Raw genomic sequence first — 20,396 nt, 5'->3', positions numbered from 1 at the left:
AAAAACTCATTGCCTCAAATAACACTGGAATGCTCCCACATGGGCTAGCCTAGCATCTGACCCATACTCAGGTTATATGTTATGAGACATGTTGTCTATGTCAACCTGATAGGGCTAACGTGAAAAAATAAGATTCTAGAGAAGCAGGGAGACGACAGGTTCCAAAAGGGAGGGACTATCAAGTATGCATAGAGTGAGATCAGGTCTCAAGCTGTGTTGTAGGGCCGGGACAGAGAACACCGCCCCAAAGAGCAGAGCTAAACTTGACTGACCCTGCGCTGGATTCCTGTGATTAAGCAGGTTCCCTATGGCCTGAATGCTACGCTAGGCTATGCTAAGCTAAGCTAGGCTACGCTGGCGTAGAAAGAGAGTGGAGCAGAGAGGAGAGGCAAGGGGGAGAGCAGGGGAGCGTGGTGCCCCTTTTACCTGATGCTGTTGCCAGGGGGCTGCCTGTGGCACAGGGGCTACGGGATGGAGCACTAGAGGAGGAGGAGGGGTTTACGGAGGGGCTACTGACAGTGGCGGCAGCACTGACGGGGGGGCACTCTGCACATGCGGCCTGGTGCAGCCCCCTCACCGCTGGGGGGCAGGCACCCACCTGAGATGCCGTCAGGGCTGGGACCAGGTCCAGGGCGGGTTTGGGCGGCAGCTGGGGAGTGGTGGGCTTTAACCCCGCACCTGGGGATCGGCTGCCGTCCCCCACCACCTTGATAGGCGGGTGGGGAGGGGAGGGGGTTTGGGAGAGGCCAGGCTTTTTGGGCGGGATGGGAGGCGGGTTGCCCCGGTCGATCCTGGCCACGGTGGGCGACTTGAGGCCGATCGGGTGGCCCAGGCGGCCGGGGAAGGGCCCACCCTCTGAAGTGGAGTGGGGCAGGCCTGGGCGCAGGGCCCCCGCTCCCCCTGCTGGGGGACTGGTGAAGCGCGAGAGGACCTGGGTGACAGTGTGACGTGCCTGCTGCTTGGCGGCAAAGTTGTCGCGGTTGGTGGGGGAGGTGTCGCGGGCCGGCGGGCTCTGGGAGGATGTGCCGTTTTGGTCCTGCTCCTGAAACTTGTAGCGGGCGGCCTGCACTCGGGGACTCACCCCGGTAGTGGGGGCAGGGGAGTACGTCCCGTGGGGGGGCGCCTGGCCCTCAGCCCCGTTCTCCGTCTGAGGCAGTCCTGCTGAGTTGCTGTGGACCAACCCCCGGCCCGCGCCGGCCGTCTTGGGCAGACTCAGGCCAGCATAGTTGGAGGGGGTGGGTTTGACAGGGATGGTGAGTGGGGCCTTCTTCTGAGCCTCCACTTCTGGCGGGGGCAGGTCTGTTTGGCAGGATGCTATCCGGGAGCTGACGGGGTCTGTGGCTGTCGCGACGGAGGCCGTGGGTTTGGGCAGCGTGTTGGTGGCAGGAGGGGGATCCACTGTGGCAGTGATGTCCTTACTGTCCCGTTCAGTCCTGAACTGGTCCACCTGTCGGCGGAGGCTCTGGCTCTCGGTCTCCTCGCGGCCCAGCCTGGCACGCAGCTGCTCACGCACCGTGTCAAACTCGGACAGCTGCTTCTCCATCTTGGCCTCCATCTGCTGCCCACGCTGCCGCTCCACCGTCAGCTCCTCCTGCAGGCGGCCCGCGGAACACCTCTCCTCGTCCAGGCGGGCCGAGATCTCGTCGAAGCGCTGCGACTCCTCCACCACACGCGTGGCCAGCTGCTTACACTCGCGCACCAGCATCATGACGATGTGCTTGTTCTTCTCCCGCTCGTCCTTCAGCTGCGCCGTCAGCTTGCGGTGCTCCTGCTCCAGACTCTGCAGCTGCAACTTCTCCAGCTCCAACTGCGCAAATGAACCACAGTCAAGTCAGTCAGCGGCACACACATACAGACAGATGTACACCCACATACCCACACCTACACCTACAACCACACCCACACCCACACAGGTATCTCAGCTATTCCAAAAATCAAATACCTTTCTTCTCCTATCTCAAACACACATCTAGACTATGCTCAAACACGCGTGTGCCCGAACACACAGACGCACATGTACAGATAACACACATTTAAAACATCGCACACATCAAATGAAGATCTGGCGTACAGCTCACACCACATCTCATGTCACACTCACGTCCCATACATAATATACTGTGGATCTGCCGTACACCATACAACACGTATGTCACACAAATATCATACATCACCTATATATCAACCACACAGACATGCACGTACATTCCATCTTGCACAGCACCTCCTCTCAATTACACATGCAAAACACCAGAGCCCAGAGCCCACATGCAAATCAATACTCTCACTTCATGATCTGAAGAGGTGCTCTCCTGCCAACTTGCCAGTTCATTAGGCCCCTAAAATCAGCTGCTGAGAACCCGTCCATGTTACATCAGGTCACCTAGCCTCAGAACCCACCGGAATAAACCTAGGCTGGTGTTGTATGAAGACATGATATTCATCCATGTGATGATGGGTATTAAGATTAACTGGATAAAAAAGAGGAGCAGCCCTCTTTAGGGAAAAACTGTAATATTCAAATTACTCCAAAGAACACATACAGAAGAATCCCATTTATCCCGTTTCTGCAATAACAGTCTCTCAATTATAGATCAAATCATTAGTCAGAGCACAAAAGGCCACATTAACAAAATAAACAGTAAGTCAATATGTAAAGGGCCAAGTTACCGGAACTGGGCTCTGAAAAATAAAGAAGAAGTGGGACAGAATCTAACGTTTCCAACATACGATTGAATTTCGATGACTTGTCAACCCCGGGCGACTATATCGGGAGCAGTAAGTGCTATTGTTAGCTCTGCGTTGGCAGAGAGGGTACTGGCTTAGCTGGGCTTTCCGAGCAATTGACTGTCGCGTTGCTCTAACGAGCCCAAACAATGAGGCCGATATCCCGGCGGCTGCTCCCAAACAAACCCCCCTTTAATCCACACAGGGAACATATATCATCACCAGCTGAGGAGGCTATGGCGCTGTGGTTTATTTGCTATTGAAGAAGACCAGTAGTGTCGGATTGCGATTGGTTTAAATGAGGCACTATTACTGTCTGCTTGAAATAGGGGGGGGAACCCAATGTAACGTCTCCTGTACGGAATAAAACCTTGTTAGGCTAGAGAAGGAGGGCATAGTTTGTATCATCCCCTGAAGTACAACAGGCCTATGTTTTGACAGCGTTGTTCGCACTACTACAGGGTAAGGTGACTCTGTATTGGGGTAGAGATGGGGGGGGGGGAGCGGTCTGCAGTAACTTTGGACTATTTTTGCAGGATACTATTTGGGGCTGAGGGTTATGCTGCCCTCAGAACTCCCTTCCGGTCAAACGCTAATGCTTCATAAACACTAAACAAACGAATCCACTTACCATGCACAACAACTCACCAGCACAAACAGTATCTCATCGTTTTAAACGCTGCCCCGTTCCTTCATGACCCGTTCGTTACCTACGGGTGAGTGGCACCGGAGCTTTCAAAAGCTTGCTTAAGACTCCATGAATATTTTAAGAGCTTACCCAGAGAAAGATGACCTGGTATATAAGGGGATGAGGATAGTATGGAATACTCTTCAAAGTGTGATTTACTGAGCAACTGGGAAGGAACCAAAACCAAGGTACCTCTCATGACAGTTCGGTACCAAGCCTCTGAAACGGTTTAGCTTGTGCAGCGGTTGTTACTTGTATTAAAAGGGTCAGAAAGAACGATTAGTCTTGTGACATCTCTCCAGTCTTCTTGTGCCTGGCAGATGTAACAGCTAACAGCCATGCAATCATAGGGCCTATCACCATAACAACGGCGCTATGGTCGTTTATTCTTGGAAGTGGGAGGGAACTGTGTGGCCTTCCTGCTCTTGGTGATGAGAACATTTTGGGGGGGGGTATTTTAGGGCTCCAAGCTATGCTGTGACACAAAATTATGCATTCGGCATTCGTGGTTGCAGGTTTCATTGAGCTATTTGCTTATTTGCAGGTGGTTTAAGAGGATGTTAAGACAGATTTCTATATCACTAGGAATAAGGGAATTCACCTGGTTACCCTGGTTACCCAGGCCTAGCGCCTAGCTCGTGCGTAGCTACCTCATAATCTTACTTAGCGTAGTCATTGTGATGCCACTTTATTTAAGTGTGACTAAATCATCCTCCCCTCCCTCCCTCCCTCCATTCTTTCCTGCCACTATTCTTCCCTTTCCTCCTCCTTTGGCTTCTCTCCAGTCTTGGTGTGTGTGTGTGTGTGTGTGTGTGAGTGTGTGTGTGTGTGAGTGTGTGTGTGTGTCTGTGTTACTGCTTATCTAGACCACACAGTGGCTGCTGGCTACAGAAGTGTTTCTATGGCTACACAAGCCCAGTTGTAGTGTGTCTCCTGGCCCTTTGACCAGTGGCAGGGTTCAGGACAAGGAGAGCAGCCTCGATGCACACACACACGCACACACGGCACGCACACAAACATACAAACCTTGCGTACATACACCCCCCTCACATTCACCCACTCAATTCCTCATCCATTACCTCTGCTGGAATAGTACAGGGAGAGAATGAATAGACAGCACACATCTGGCCACCGCGTTAATCATAGCCAGATAATCCTGCAGCGACCAGGGACAGACAGATTCAGACAGACAAACAAACACACACACACACACACACACACACACACACACACACACACACACACACACACACACACAGTTTCTGCCTACACAGGTGTGAGCTGTATATCTGAGTCTTACATATGTGTGTGTTACATGTATGACATTACATACATACATACATACATACAAACATACATGCATACATACAGTACTAGAAAAAGTAGTAAAAGAAAATCCCATCCCTACCCTCTTCTGCCGGCTCTCTGCAGCAGCCAACTGGGCAGTCATCTTCTCTTGCATCTTCCTGCAGTGGGCCATGACCGCCTCCAGGACAGAGATGGGACTTGAGCCTACGGGCCGCCGTTCCTTCTCCCCCCCGGGGACACACTCAAAGTCCCTCTGTAGGGCCAGGAAGGGGTCTGTCAGGCTGAAGTGGCTGTAGCGCTCCTGGAGGAACACCTCCTTTCGCTGTGCCTAGAGAGAGAGAGAGAAAGAGAGAGAGAAAGAGAGAGAGACAGACACAGAGGGGGGGGAGGGGGGTTGGAGGTTGGGTTAATGACATTTAATGTCAAATACATTTTAGACCATCAGATCTGCATTTAGATCAGCAAATTAACTATGTTGTGTATAGGAATGTTTCTGATCACTAAAAGTGAGTATCAAAGCCGGGATTCCATGAAATTAAGTGAGATTTCTTGTGTTTATGCCAATATGGGAAACAGACCTATCTAATCCAATATTTTTTTATTTAGACTTTTCACAGGACTTTCACTGGCAGGCACACACACACGCACGCACACACGGTTGGGGGGGGGGGGCAGCCCCAGCCCCAGCCCCAGCCTCAGCCTCAGCCCCAGCCTCAGCCCCAGCCTCAGCCCCAGTCTCAGCAGGTCGTGGGAAAGGCCAGTCCAGACGGTCATGCTGTGCCCGCTGTGCCCTCTCTGGCTTGGGGCACAGACACACTCTGGAGTAGGCTACATCCATGGGCCAGGAGGAGTGGGCTAGCCAATGCAAGCTAATGCTCATAAGCTAAGCTAATGATTTGGAATCATGCTCGTGGTGGGTAGCCCTACCTGAGACTTGTAAGCACAAATGCCGTTGCCCTCCAACCATGAGGGTGTCCTACTGGTCTAATGGTAGACATTTGAGGCTGCCGAGCAAGAGAATCGGGTTTGAGACCCACTTCGCTACAGTCGCTATTAGTGGGGGTCTGCAAAAACTACTGACCACACAAGGACTGACCACACAAGCACCGAGCCTTTGAAAAAAAGAATCACAGACTAAAATCTGACTAAAAACCACTAGAACTAAAAAAACTGCTAAACAAATAGCAAACTGCAAAAAATGTAATAGCCCCTGGTTAAGCTAAGCTAAGGCTAGGAAAACACTGACCATCATGGAATCTTTACAGAATGTATTGTACTTAACTAACAGGGAAATAATATCCACAGGATCATTTCTGGGTTTCTCTATCTATGTTCAGGGAAAGGGAGATTGGTGGACCAGGGATGTACATTCACATTGAGCGCTCTGCGCCACACGTTGTGTGTGTGTGTAGTCGGGAAGAGAAATAATTTATCACTGTGTGATGGGTGTTTAAATCAAATGAGAGAGCGAGAGAGAGAACAAACACAGAGAGAGCAATGGTAGCCACTGTGTACTCCTTCAAACGATGCTTTGCCAAAGAAGGAGATGTAGTTTGCAGAGGCAGAGGCACACACACGCACACACACACACACACACACACACACGCACACAGAGTTCAGGAGCAGGTTAGAGATTGATGGCAAATCCCAAACATTCAGAGGTAGTTCTCATTATTCTGACTGTTGACAGTGAGGGGGCGAATATAAACAGAGACGGGGGGGGGGGGGGGTGAAGTGGGCCGGTGAGAGACAGAGAAGAGCGATAGAATGAAAACAGGGAAGGAAAGAAAGGAGGGGGGAGAAGGATGGAAACAGGGAGGAGAGAGAGAGCAAGAATGAAAGACAGTCAGAGAGTATAGAGGGGGTGCAGTGAGAAGGCTGAATCACAGCCATCTGGTCGTCTCCACTGGGCTTTCATAAATCCCCTTATCCTCCCTCCCTCCCTCCCTTTCTCCCTCCCTCCCCCTCTTCCTCTCCTCTCTCCTCTCCTCTCTCTCCCCTTTCTTCTCCTCCTCCTCCCATTACTGCTCGACTCTCACCAACCCCCCAAATACCATCACCTGTCCTGGGATCTCGAAGACGTTCCTCACCAAGTCTCCCCCCATTTTCAAACAGTCTATTTGACAGCCTTGTAACAAGGGGCATTAGGAACCTCATTATAGGGTTGGGGGGTATAACGGTAATCTGCGGGATTTTAAAATGCCCACAGTGTGCTTTTCAATACCGTCGTAAAATGTCTGCTGTGCTTAAATCTATTAAACTGCCAAATTAAGAGCAGTGTTTCTATTCACAATATGTTACAGCACCGCTGCCAACGCTGAGGAGGGAGAAGGGAGGCAGAGCATTTTTTTCTCTCAGCTGAGAGAGCACGAGGGGGAGGGGCTGGTGCCGCGATCTTACTTCACACACACACACACACACACACACACACACACACACACTTATCATGACTCTTTGCAGTTTTCAGTTTGTCATTCGCCAGTAGGGGGTCCTGCATGCATTACTGAATCAAATTAACAAAATGTGTCGAAAGATTCTTTCTTTTCATTGAGCGACTCGAGAGGATCTGAGACAGTAAAAAGAGCCAAACTTCCCATCACTGCTGGAGAATTGTGAGAGGAAACTTACAGAAACATCCGTTTGCCTCAGAAAGCTCCGGAACAAACAAACAGGGTTATAATCTTCCCATGTGAAAGATGAACAGCATTTATCCACAGATATATTTACATAAGAAAGGGCATGACTACCTCTGGTTGACTAGGAGAATCTACAGTTAGCTTTAAGACTACACATTTCTTTTTTATAAATGATCAATACAAGAGGCAGACAGTTTCTTCTACTGTTAATACAGTACGTCCTGATAATGCTTCACACATGCTTATTAAATATGTAATGAATATGTAATACAGGCTTAATAGGTACAGCATAAATGTGTTTGTTTTGAGTGCAATGCTAGCTAGCACAAATCACAGTCGCTAAGAACTAGTAGGTCACTAAGCAACAGTAACAAGACAGTTTTCACAGAGTGCCCCACTCTAACAAATGCCCAGCAGGAAATGGAGAACTGTCGACTTCCTGGTGTGTGTATAGGGGTCAGGGGTCATGCTAACACGCCTCTCTAGTGGTGTGGACGGAGCAGTGCAGCAGGACCATACAAGACCTCATCGGCCATCAAACGCTGAGTCCCTCAAGCCCCGATTGATCCGATTGATCCTGCACAGGAGGTCATTTGCGACAAATGCAAAAACGAAAGCTAACACTGCTGTTGTCATAGCGATGCCTGATAGGACACCAGTGCAGGAACCCTTTGTGATCTGCTTTCCAATGTTTTGGTGTTTGGTCCCAGGAATATTATTGTATAACAAGATCTCGTGTAGCCATTCCTCCAAGTCACGTTGCTCTCACGCCTCCTTTGGAGGTCTGGATAATTTTAGATTAGCCGATATGGCTTGGATTGAACTGCACGGAGCGGTGGGAGAATGCGGTTGCAATTTCATTGGATGTTACACTCCAGGAACCCTCCCCCCCACATGCCTGTAGAATGGTTGCTTGTTGTTATGTCGCGTCGTCTTTCCTGACCAGGTAGGACTATTTTGCAAAGAGTTCTTGTCTATGCTAGTTCTTGCCGTTGCTTGCAACAATGAAGACAATTGAAGAAAACCTGAAGGAAAAACTGAATTCAAGCAAGGTATTTCATTGGTTTGACGTGTCACAAGGCGTCACTCATTTAAAACAGGTTTCCATACCTTTATGGATACTTTCTGCAAAGGATTTCCCCAGGAACTAGGAAATGCTGGGCTCAATGAGGTTATGGCTAGAGTAACATTATAGTATTTACCAGTATAACTACGGTAACATCCTAGTATGTACCAGTTTGGTCCAGTAACATTATGGTATTTACCAGTTTGACCACAGTTGGCCCCAGTATCATTACAGCATTTGCCAGTGCGGCTACAGTAACACTGGTGTATTTACCAGCTCTGAGTAAGGCCCCAGTATTATTAGCATCAACCTTTACAGGCATACACTCGCTGGGTGAGAGGGTTCAGGGAATGCAGTCAGAGCAACACAGTCAGAAAGATGAAGATGAAGGGGGGGGAGAGAGAGAGAGAGAGAGAGCGGGGGGTGAGAAGGGGTTGACAGAAAGAAAGCTGACGTAGAAAGCGTGAGAGGGGGAGGTAAAGACATGAAAGAGAGAGAGAGAGAACGAGAGAGATGAAATTGAGAAAGGGACCTTCGCAGTAAGCAACAGTGAGCACTCAAAGCTGGGCTGAGAAAGAGGAAGACCATATTTTATTCAAGGCCCCATTAATTCTGTATTCATGACTGCCTGAATTTTACATCATTCGCGGCTGAGTTTCAATCTGGCCTTAATGCATAAATCAATATCTCGGACAGCTTCAGAGGGTTGCCATATTTGTATACATGCAGAGAGGAGAAAGAGAATCTTATACCTAACAGGATTACACTGAAACGAAGCTCAAGAAGAAGCCATTGGTGTTATTCCCAGAAGCACCATGAAAAAAGAGAACATAGCATGGGCTAATTCAGATAGAAATGTAATAAATAGAGCCGTCACGATTCTTCTATCTACCTCATGGTGAGCTGTGTCAGTTCTACACAACGCATTTCTATCCTCAACCTTCTCTGTACCTTACGCTTCACTGAATGAGTCCCAAATGACACCCCAGAAAGTGTTCTTAATGACCGAGAGTGGCTCCCCGGTCCACTTTAATCAACACTTCCTGTTCGCCAGTTTACAGCCAGTCATGGTATGACTCTGCCGCCCTCATCCCCCCCCCCCCGATGATAGGTCCAGTCAATATATTGACCCGCCTACAAGTTCTCATTTCAGTCACAGTGGTCCAGGATCAATATCGCCATCAGCCAGAGTCCGCCCACCACTATCTACAACTTCCAACCAGGAATTAAACAATCTCCTGCTATTGCTGCTAATGACCTCCTGTAGTGAAGTAGGATATGCTACGCTAAGGTTAGCTACATGGTGGCGTAGTCGGGCAATAAATAGTTTTGAGCAGGCAGAGAGAAAGGACAGCCGTGGGGATTGAGTTTGTGTTGCAGAGGACCCCTGAAGGATGGCGAGGTTGAATTGGATGCAGCAGGGGCTGATTCGATTGGCTGAGTCGAAAGGTCAGCGAATGAGAGAGCGCTTTTGTGGTGTATGTGTGCATGTGAGAGCATCTGTGTGTGCGTGTGTGTGTGTAAGGACTGTTTCAATGAGACGGAAACAGCCAGTTCTTTGTGGAGTTTAAAGACTTCCACAGTGCCTTCTGTCTTCACACACTCACGCACACGCCTGTTCTTGCAAAAAAAATGCTCTTGGGTCATTAACACTAAAGCCAAAAAAAGTGTGTGCAGTAACTATGCCTCAAAGATGCTCTCTTTGATGATTCACATGCAGACACACATGAACAACATTCCCACTCTAAGATCCGTTCATTCACTAAAAACAGCTCATTTGATTTTCTAGGTCAGCGGAGTGGCTACAAACAGCATACATTATGAACACTTTCTGTGATTGGCTTATGCTGAGCATGTGTGGCTGGGATTCTTTTGGGTCCATTTTTGGTCTCTAGAGATATGGAAGACTTCAGGACATTGGAGGCTTTACTGGGTTATTGGCCAGGATAGGAGGTGGAGGGTGTGTGTGTGTGTGTGTGTGTGTGTGTGTGTGTGTGTGTGTGTGTGTGTGTGTGTGTGTGTGTGTATGTATGTGTAGTGCTCAGGGGATGGGGATAGGCAGTCCCTGGGGCACTATGGGTCCAGAGGGATACAGGCCAAATCTCCTAGATTCTGAGGCCCATCTGTCACGCCCACACACACGCACGCACACACACCTCTTTATCCATCACCACCATTACATAAGACTTTACTCATCCCCAACCTTCCAGAGTTATGGTCAATGGACCATGACCATATGGCATGATCATAACCATAAAATCCAACAATACCACTTCAAGCTAACACAGTCACAACGTCAGCCATTAAGACGCAAAAGGTCATCGTCCGCAACACCACCGACAAGGAAAGGTCATGCTACGTCGACTTCAACAGAGATTAAATGCAGCAAAAATACATCCTGGACCATTGAACAAACACACTTATTGTTACATTATTTGGTGGGAAGGTGAGGCACAGTTGCAGATCTAAGCCTGAGACCAGAAACAACCCCTAGCCTCGCGCGCGCGCCCCCCCCCCCCCCCCCCCCCCCCCCCCCCCCCCCCCCTCGTTACACGCTTGTTTAGATCTGAAAGTGTTGGATAGGTATGGCAATGATTCCATTTAGCCCATTAGAATGCTTGGAAAATCCACACAAGTGTCTATGTAGAAGGGACAAGGGGCTGTTAATGGACAGGGTCCTACTATCTTCTGTTCTGCAGAACATAAAAAATGTTCCCGACCCCAACCATGTACTTGTACATCCATTCTACATTGATTTCTGTGTTACTATCAATCTCTCCGTCATGGAGAAGCGAGAAAAAGAAAAGACAGTTATGAGTCATCGCTCCTGAGCGGCCATCACTACTCTACTTCTAGGTCGGCTTCGGATTAGCGTAGCATCCGTAGCCTTCACTATGCCGCCTGCACTGCCTTGTGGGAGAAAAATATCCATATGAAAAGGCCTGCTCATCCTGAAGGATCATGGGAGCGGGATTAAAAATATACACGATGTCGCAGACACTGTTGATTGACTGGGCAATCAAGAACAGAGGGGATTAGAAGGGGTGTCGCTCACACACACACACACACACACACACACACACTGTTCTACTTAGACATTCACATGCACTTCTCTTGCCCACTAGTACACCAGGATAATTAGGTGAACTAGATAAGAAAAAGACAGAGATGCCCCAGACAACTCTGTGCCCCTCCTGACGTTGACAGTGAACACTTACACCCAGGTGCTCTAAACAGGTGCGCACACACACACACACACACACACACACACTCTCCAATGCATCTCTTTCCATTTTCGAAAGACAGGAGGAACACCTCCTTTCGCCACGCCGAGAGAGAGAGAGAGAGAGAGAGAGAGAGAGAGAGAGAGAGAGCACGTGTCCCAGAATGGCAGTCATGAGGGATTTCACTTTGCTAGAGGGATCAATAAACACACTTGGATCAACCAGTGCACAGCAGCACATGTCTAGCAGAAAGGGAGAGATGGGAGGAGGGGGGGTGGAGAGCCAGGGGATAGGGTTGAGGGAAGGCGAGAGAGTTGGAGAGATTGGAAGAGAGAGATAGATAGATAGATAGAGAGAGAGAGAGAGAGAGAGTGGAAAAAGCAAGAAAAAAATAAGAAGAACCCTAACTGCAAGACCATAAATTGGATGACCAGAGGAAATAAGCCTGATTAGACTGATTTCACACGAGTAGACATGTGAAGTTATATAACCGGTTGATGTTTGAAGTGTTTGAACAGACATGAATAGGCCCACAATAGACGTTGATCAGCTCATCATAAAGTGACAGCAATGTTGTCTGAGCATATCCTTGCATGTGTGTCAGCTCTAAAAAGCACACCTGAAAAAGTGCATGAATCATACAGTACTTCCAAAAATAACCCGTACACTCTTAGAAAAAAAAAAAAAAAAAAGGGTTCTTTGGCTGTCCTTTTTTGGTGCTATGTAGAACCCTTTTAGGTCCCATGTAGCTCCGACACAAGACTCAACCTGACTGGCAAAACTTATCCCAGTTTTGAAAGTATCCACATACTCTCAATCAGAGATTTTTATCAGCCCCACGAAATCTCTATACAAATTAACTTCATACTGAAGCCATGGTGGAAAATGCCAAACATGGCATTCCTCGTTTCCGCATAGTATGCAGGTAAACTAGAGGGTGATCGGCTAAACGCCATGATTGTAAACGGAGAAGCTGAAATGCGATTGCAATGCGCGGTGCCATGTTTGGAGTTTTCGGGTATAAGGTTAATTCGTAGGGATATTTAGCAGCCTTTCGGAAATTTGGTGGGGCCGATGAAAATCTCTGACTGAGAGATCTGACGTGGACACTTTCAAAACTGGGATAAGTGATGCCGATCAGGTGAGGGCACTCATTAAGTCACAAGCTCCACAAGCCACTACGACGACACTCCATCTCATGAAATCATATGTGTCCCGTTGGAGCTTGGTTCCATGTAGGACCCTTTCCACAGAGAGAACCAAAAGGTTCTACATGGAACCCAAAGGGTTCTCCTACAGGGACATCCTAAGAACCCTTTTTGGTTCTAAGTAGAACCTGGTTCTTCTGAGGGTGTGCGACAGTACTCTGGTACATTACACCTGAGTAGATACTGTTGTACATTGTGCTTCCTTTACATTGCATCTAGAGAAACAGCAGCTCAGGGCCACAACCCAAAGCTGCCCATTCCCCGTCCTCGCTCTAGGCCTACACAACTCTCTTTATACCACTCTCTCCATTTATGCCCTTTCTTCTTTAGCTTCTCCGTCCTCTCTTTCTAGGCCTTTCTCCGTTTGTTTTCTCCCCCTCTCTCTCCCCCTCTCTCTCTCTCTCTCGACACGTAGCATTCTGTTAATAGAATTTGAAATGGAGCGACATCTTGCCTTCTGGTAATGGCAGAGACACAGCAGTGACGTCACATTTACATTAGCTAGCCTAGCGTTATGATTCAACCAGGGCGTCCCTCAGGAACCAAGGCACTCTTATATAACCAGGTCGGCCACACAGTGAGAACAGGCAGGCAGAGACACAGGCACACACACACACACACACACAGAGACACAGACACAGACACAGACACAGACACAGACACACACACACACACACACAGAGACACAGACACAGACACAGACACAGACACAGACACACACACAGAGACACAGACACAGACACAGACACAGACACAGACACAGACACAGACACACACACACACACACACTAACAGTGCTAGGCTATGTGCCCTCCTTGTTGTCACAACCATTTCAGAAACCCATTGGCATCAAAATGACAAATGCCAAACCCCGCTTTTCTTGATGCCCCCTCGCTGTATATTCTGAAAGGGATTGGATAATGGGCATTAGCCCTGGCTGAAACCGCGTGATGCTTGATGAAACTTCGTAAAGTTGAGAAAAGAATGTGCTCAACTCTTCTAGTGGGCCATTACCAGTATGTCTGGGAATCCCAAAATGGCATGTATGTATGAAATGCTTTCCTTATACAAAGTAGTGGACCCAAGCAACCAAGCTAGAGACAATAGAAGACAAGATGGGAAATTGTGGTCTGTGGGTTATGATAAGTATTTCTGGTATTCCGTGTCTGCAATGTGCTTTGTGTCTTACAGGTGCCTGCTAAATACATTCGAGGACACTTGTGAAATTGGCCTCTTGTTTAAGAGGTCTTGTGCTTGGGAAGGGGGTAACAATATTTTGACAAATATGCAAGCTACATGTACACGCACACACACACACACACACACACACACAAGGTTCAAAGCATAGCCCTCACACACACACACACCTCCTCTTCCATGTGTGTTACTGTGCAGACTAGGGGGTGGTGTTGCTTAAAGTAATGCAGTGACCCAGCTGACAGGCCAAATTAAAGTTTGATGAAGCCCCAGATACAGTGAGTACACTCACACACACACACACACACACAGAGGAGGCTCGTGGTTCTCACCTTCGTCCATAGACATACACAGTAATTATGACGTCCTCCAAGCTGTCAGAACTCTTGCGGTATGAACTAACATCTCGTCAATCCAATCAAAGGATCAGAGAATGAATCTAGTAGCCTACTGAAAGCATAAGCTACAGCTGTAGCACTGCAGTGCACACAGTGTGGTGAGTAGTTGACTCAAAGAAAGGACACTTTTAAAACATTTCTTCAAACATAAAAAAAGAAGCAGAAAGAGAGAGAGCTTACTATATATATATATATATATATATATATATATATATATATATATATGGATGGATGCACGCACGTACGCACACACAACTTGCATGTGGGATATTATGCTTGTGTTCAGTGCATATTATGTTAGCTGGAACTGATGGGGACTGGAGTGTCTGTATCTATTTGTCACCATTCTCTTGGCTGCGCTGGTTGAAACAGGCCGAGGAAGCGTATTTCCAAGAGCTAATCCGATATCACACATCAGGTAAAATCATACCGAGACACTCTGGATGTGGCTCGGGTCACCCTACACCCTGACCCCAGCACAAACACACAAACACAACACACACACACACACACGCACCAACACTCCCCATTACCCAACCCACCTATAAGACAGGGTGGCAAAGGTCATTGCTGCCACTGAGAGCCAATGAGAGTAGGGTATCGTGCCTCAGGGAGAGAGAATGTTGCAATGTCGCAACCGTGACGGGTGGCGGCCCCGTAAATAGACAGGGCACTTATAAAAACAAACGGAATGGAAGCAACACCTTGAACGATAGCGGGCCCAGTAAAATACTACCCACAACACCGCTAGGGGAGAAGAGGAAGAGGGAGAAAGGGCAAGATAGAGGGAGAAAGAGGGGAGGTAATTGGTGAAAAGGGGAGAGAATTCAGTCAATCGAGAGAGAAAGAAAGAGAGAGAGAGAGGAGAGTTTGGCAAGGCACCAGAGCAATAAAACATATATGTCTGGAGTGCCTGGTAGGCCCTGCTGAAGTTCTCAATGACAAATACCCTGGCCTGGCGTCTGCGGAGCGGACATTTAATGAACCCTGCTTCCACCAGCAAAACTTTGCTTTCAGTCCCACACATAGTTAGAGGAGAAAATGGCAGCCTCGCTTCCATCACATCACTTGCACACACACACACACACACACACCCTTACCTGTGTCCATTTGGTGTGTGTGTGTGTGTGTGTGTGTGTGCAAGTGAATGGGCCCTCAATCAAAATTAATGCGCACACTTTATAAAAAAAAAATAAAAAAAAACCTTCATGCATGTGTATATGCATGTGTGTACCTAAATGAGGCCCATCACCACTGGAAGTATCCATTAGCACACAGTAAAAAACATGTCCATTAGACATTCACTCACTAAACACTTTATTAGGAACATCTGTACACCTTCTCATGGTGGAGGTGGTGTAATGGTGTGGGGAATGTTTTCTTGGCACACTTTGGGCCTGTTAACACCAATCAATTATCGCTTGAATGCCACAGCCTATTTGAGTATCGTTGCATCCCTTCATGGCCACAATTTACCCATCTTCTAATGACTACTTCCAGCATGATAATGCACCATGTCACAAAGCAAAAGTTGTCTCAAACTGATTTCATGAACATGACAATGAGTTCAGTGTTCTTCAGTGGCCTTCCCAGTCACCGGATCTGAATCCAATAGAACACCTTTGGGATGTGGTAGAACGAGAGATTCACAGCTTGAAAGTGCACCTGAAAAATCTGCAGGAATTGTGTGATGCAATCATGTCATCATGGACCAGAATCTCAAAGGAATGTTTCCAACATCTTGTGGAATCAATGCCACGAAGAATTGAGGCTATTTTGAGAGCAAAGGGAGGCCCTACCCAGTATTAGTATAGTGTTCTAATAAAGGGAGGCCCTACCCAGTATTAGTATAGTGTTCCTAATGAAGTGTTTTGTGAGCGCATGTTTCTCCCTATTTGTAATTTTGGACCGGGGCCTCCATTGACCAGAGCAACTGCACACGGTTCATCAAACGGTCAGCCACCACCTTGCTACCTCAATCACTTTGGGTGACAGACAGGGGTCAAACAACTTCAAGGGGACCCCCTAAAAAGCTTGGTTCCTTCAATCACCTCGCATTCGCTGAAAATTCAGTCTGACAGGCCTGGTTTCCTCTTACAACCCCCCCCCCCACACACACACACACACACACAGGCCAAGTGACTTACCTACCCACCCACCCACCCATCCACTATGACTAAGCTTAGGAGACCATTTTCAGGACCCCTCCAGTCATCTCGGTCTCCCTCAAAAAAACATGGATCTTTCTCCTCCTTCTCCCCGCAAAAAACTCAGTGTTCCAATAAAAAACACCACACTGTAACGACCCAACGCAGCCTGCATCCTATAAAAAAGAACCTCCATTCGTATTTAATTACATCGCCTGGGAAATCGCCGCCAAACCCACCAAATGAGAAAGGATTGAGGCAGGCCATAAATGCACTGGGATGGCCGTAAATTGGGTGGGTAATGTTGAGGTTTCTTTTTCAATCATGAAATAGAATGGAAAACAACAAGCCTGGAAAAGGGCACAGAATGCTTGTGCGAGAACGAGCTAACGTTCATCCAATGATTTGTGATTAAGCTTAGATACACTGATGTTATAGTATCACTGTTTGAACCAAAGATCCCTAACAAGGGCTTACTTCATATAAGTACAGGAAATACATACCAGGGTTTGGGTTCGATGACAAGCTCCCTATGATGATGCATACGACACACTCACTCTAGTTGCACTTCTGCAGGGCCAAAGACTTCTGGATTTTAGTGCCAGCACGTGTGTGCCCACAATAGGGGTTGGCACACTCAGTCCTCCCCTCCCTACTATGCCATCCTTTAGGTGGCACAGTCTGGTGTGAAATGAGAGGGTGATTGGCACGCCAGCAGGGTGGTCTCCTTGGTTTGGGGGTGGTGAGAAGCAGTTAACAGGAGTCCCATGCCCTCTTCCCTTCCTCTAACCCAACCTGGGAGCTGTTGTGGGGTGTGACATGTGAGAAGACGCCCTCTGACCTCTCCATGGCCCCATAAGGTATCCATTGTCCCCACTATCCAAGTGCAGTGTGCAAACCAAAAGGTTGCCCTATATGCCCCATACTATTCGCCTTAGCGTGGCGGGGACAAAACAGAACAGCCACTGAAGTAGCTCTCCTTCCCTCTCAGACAATGCTGGATCTGTACTGGAGCAGACTTGACCTACCTAGACCTAGACAGCCCCCCCCCTCCACACAGACCACCCGGGGAAGAACTGTTTGGTTCGCTCCGTGGGTAGCAGTACTAGGATTGAGATACAGAAAACATTACAAATAGGGGTCCACATGGTTTGTGTCAGCAGATCTGAGAAGAACAATACAGATGGTGTATACTGTACATGCTGCTAAGAGCTTTTGAATCTTTATTACTCTTCTACAGTGTGCCACTGTGAGGAGGATGAAGAGACTATAGGCCTATCTGCCATGTCGGAACCATAATCGATTAATGGACAAAACCGGTAAAAGGGGGGTATAACCCTTATTCCCTCAAGAACACAACAGAACCCAGGCTGCACTTAAAAGTATGAGGTCTGTATGAGCACTGTCTGGGTATGTACGTATGTGTTTAAGTGATACTTCATCACTTTATCTGCATTGCTTGATTGTTTTGGTCAACACAGTTTACCCTTTTTTTGTAAACGGTTAAAATTTACTTGACTTGTACTTGCTGGAGTTGTAAACGGCTAACATTACCATTGGCCATTGGAAGCCTTTTGACTGGCTACTGTAAACTGCTACTTTAAGCACGCACACACGCACGCACACACACACACACACACACACACACGCGTCAGCGTGTTTATGTCCAGTACACAGTGATTTGTTCTGAGGGGGCTCTAGGGGTCTGTAGGGGGCACAGGGCTCTGGTCCAAATGGAACCTGGCCAGGGGCTTTAACAGCACTTAAACATTGCCTGTCCCCCATCCCACCCCCCACTCCCAATGTCCTCCCCACACAGCTTATCTCTGAAATGGGGATTTTCCTAAGCATTCCCATCACATGATCATTGACAGAGGGATGGTACTTTAGGTGAGCATGTTACCAGCTATTGGGGACTAGACATGTTCTCTTTCAGACCAGAATGTTCATAGTTCACCCCTGTCATGCAAGAACACGGCCTCAAATAAAATGGAGGGCTGAACATGTGTAAAGATGTTGCCCACTCAAATAAACCAGGGCACATCCATACACTCGTCCAACCCTTAATTTTCTGTCATTCCGATTTAAGCCTGCGATCCAAAGAGAGCACTGTGCTGCATAAACGTCAATGTTGCTTAAAAAGGTCTTGCTCGGTATTCGGCTCCTTGTACACCTAAACACAGCTCCTTTGCAGCATCTTTCCCCTGGCATTCCCATGACAACTTGTCTTTCACAATGGACTTTTCCCATACTCTCCCATCCATTCCCAACATTCACTGACTCCCCCAGTCCAACTCTAGCACAGCAAATACCCAACACCTGGCATTTTACAGCCATAAACAACCAACATTTCAAAGTGAAATCTCCATATTGGATCTTCTCCTACTGCGTTGGATAACTCCCACACTTCTCTCTGCCTCGGGCAACAGTTGGACCTGAAAACCAGGTTATCAGGCCATGAAGATAAGACTACTATACTAGGAATTGAAAGTCTAGCTCAAATGCACACCAGGGGGCTTACAAACTACAGGGCTGTGCCAAACTGTACTACGCTAGATTTCTTTTTAAGATGGCCTTCGAAGCATTATTACAGCAACTATGGTAGATGCATTTCCAAGGACAGCACAGGTCTGTTCAGTAGTGCGAGTGCAAGTCAATAATCTTGAATAAAGCCTTCCATATTAGATATAAATATAAAGCTTGTGCTCTGGTTAAGTTCTAGGTAGGCACCACTGTTGTATTAAAGTTAAAATCGTAATTTCTAGTATTTTGGTTTGAACAGATGAAATTTGCATCATCCAAATATGAAAAATTAGGTTAGTTTCGGTCGTTTTCCAGTAATCTTCATGTAAAAATCCTTAAATCCTTGGCCTGCTATGAATCCCTGTGAACGCCAATGATTCCCTTACTTTCACTATTCTTGCATCACATCGGGCATCACTCAAACCTGCTTTGTAGAGATTTTCATTCATAAAACCCTTGATCCTCCGAATTAAGTGAAGAAGAAATGTCCCGGCGTAATAAAACGGCTGTACACCAAATGCACATCCGAATAACGTTAGGCCTAATTGCTTACGAATAACATTAATGACAACGCTGATTTTGTATGTATATATCAAGTAACGGTGACTACATCCAGGGACAGACTGGGACAACCAAACGGGCCTGGACTTTTCAGCCGACCGGAGGGGGGGGGGGGGGGGGGTGCTCATTTTGGGATGCATCTCTCACCGGCCCCGCAGCCCAGAGATCCACCAGCCCATCCACCGGCCCCGCAGCCCACAGATTCACTGGCCCACCAGGATTTTTCCTGGTGCTCCAGATGGCCAGTTCACCACTGACTACACCGATTGTAAGCATTAGATCCTACAAACTCATATATTAGTTTCCAAATCAAATTATTAATTTACTTCTTGATGTTGCCATGTTCCTCCTTTATACCTTGATGTAATTACATGAAATAAATCGTCTGAACATTGCCACTGACATGTTAAGAGGACTCACTGGCACCTTTATGTATGGAATGACCCACATACATAGCGAGAGGGAACACACACAGCGATGGAGAACACACAGAGAGAGATGGCCCGATAGTCAATTCTCTCTCTCTCCCCTGTCAGCAGGCCTCTTAGCCATGGCGACAGCAGCCATGAGTGACGTAACTTCAACCACTCGCAGCTGCTCTTCTCTACTTTGTTCTGAACAACAAACCCTACAGAACAACACCCACTGTGAATTAAAGTTACATACGCATTTTGGACTTTTTGGCTTGGGTGTGCAAGAACTACGTGAAAGAA

At 47.7% G+C, this 20,396-nt stretch overlaps 1 protein-coding gene across 3 annotated transcripts in view; it reads right to left on the bottom strand.

The window, feature by feature from the left end:
- Nucleotides 1–20,396, bottom strand: part of cttnbp2 (cortactin binding protein 2) — a 51,664-nt gene that overhangs the window by 17,732 nt on the left and 13,536 nt on the right. For all 3 annotated transcript variants that reach the window (XM_083665581.1, XM_083665582.1, XM_083665583.1), the window contains exons 3-4: nt 4,824–5,051; nt 427–1,807 (exon numbers count right to left, since the gene is read on the bottom strand). In XM_083665581.1, the coding sequence (XP_083521707.1) occupies nt 427–1,807; nt 4,824–5,051 (1,609 nt within the window). The remainder of the gene's footprint in view (nt 1–426; nt 1,808–4,823; nt 5,052–20,396) is intronic.

The sequence above is a fragment of the Argentina silus genome (assembly GCF_951799395.1).
Source record: "Argentina silus genome assembly, chromosome: 3".
NCBI lineage: Eukaryota > Metazoa > Chordata > Actinopteri > Argentiniformes > Argentinidae > Argentina > Argentina silus.
This window is presented reverse-complemented; position numbering and strand designations above follow the sequence as displayed.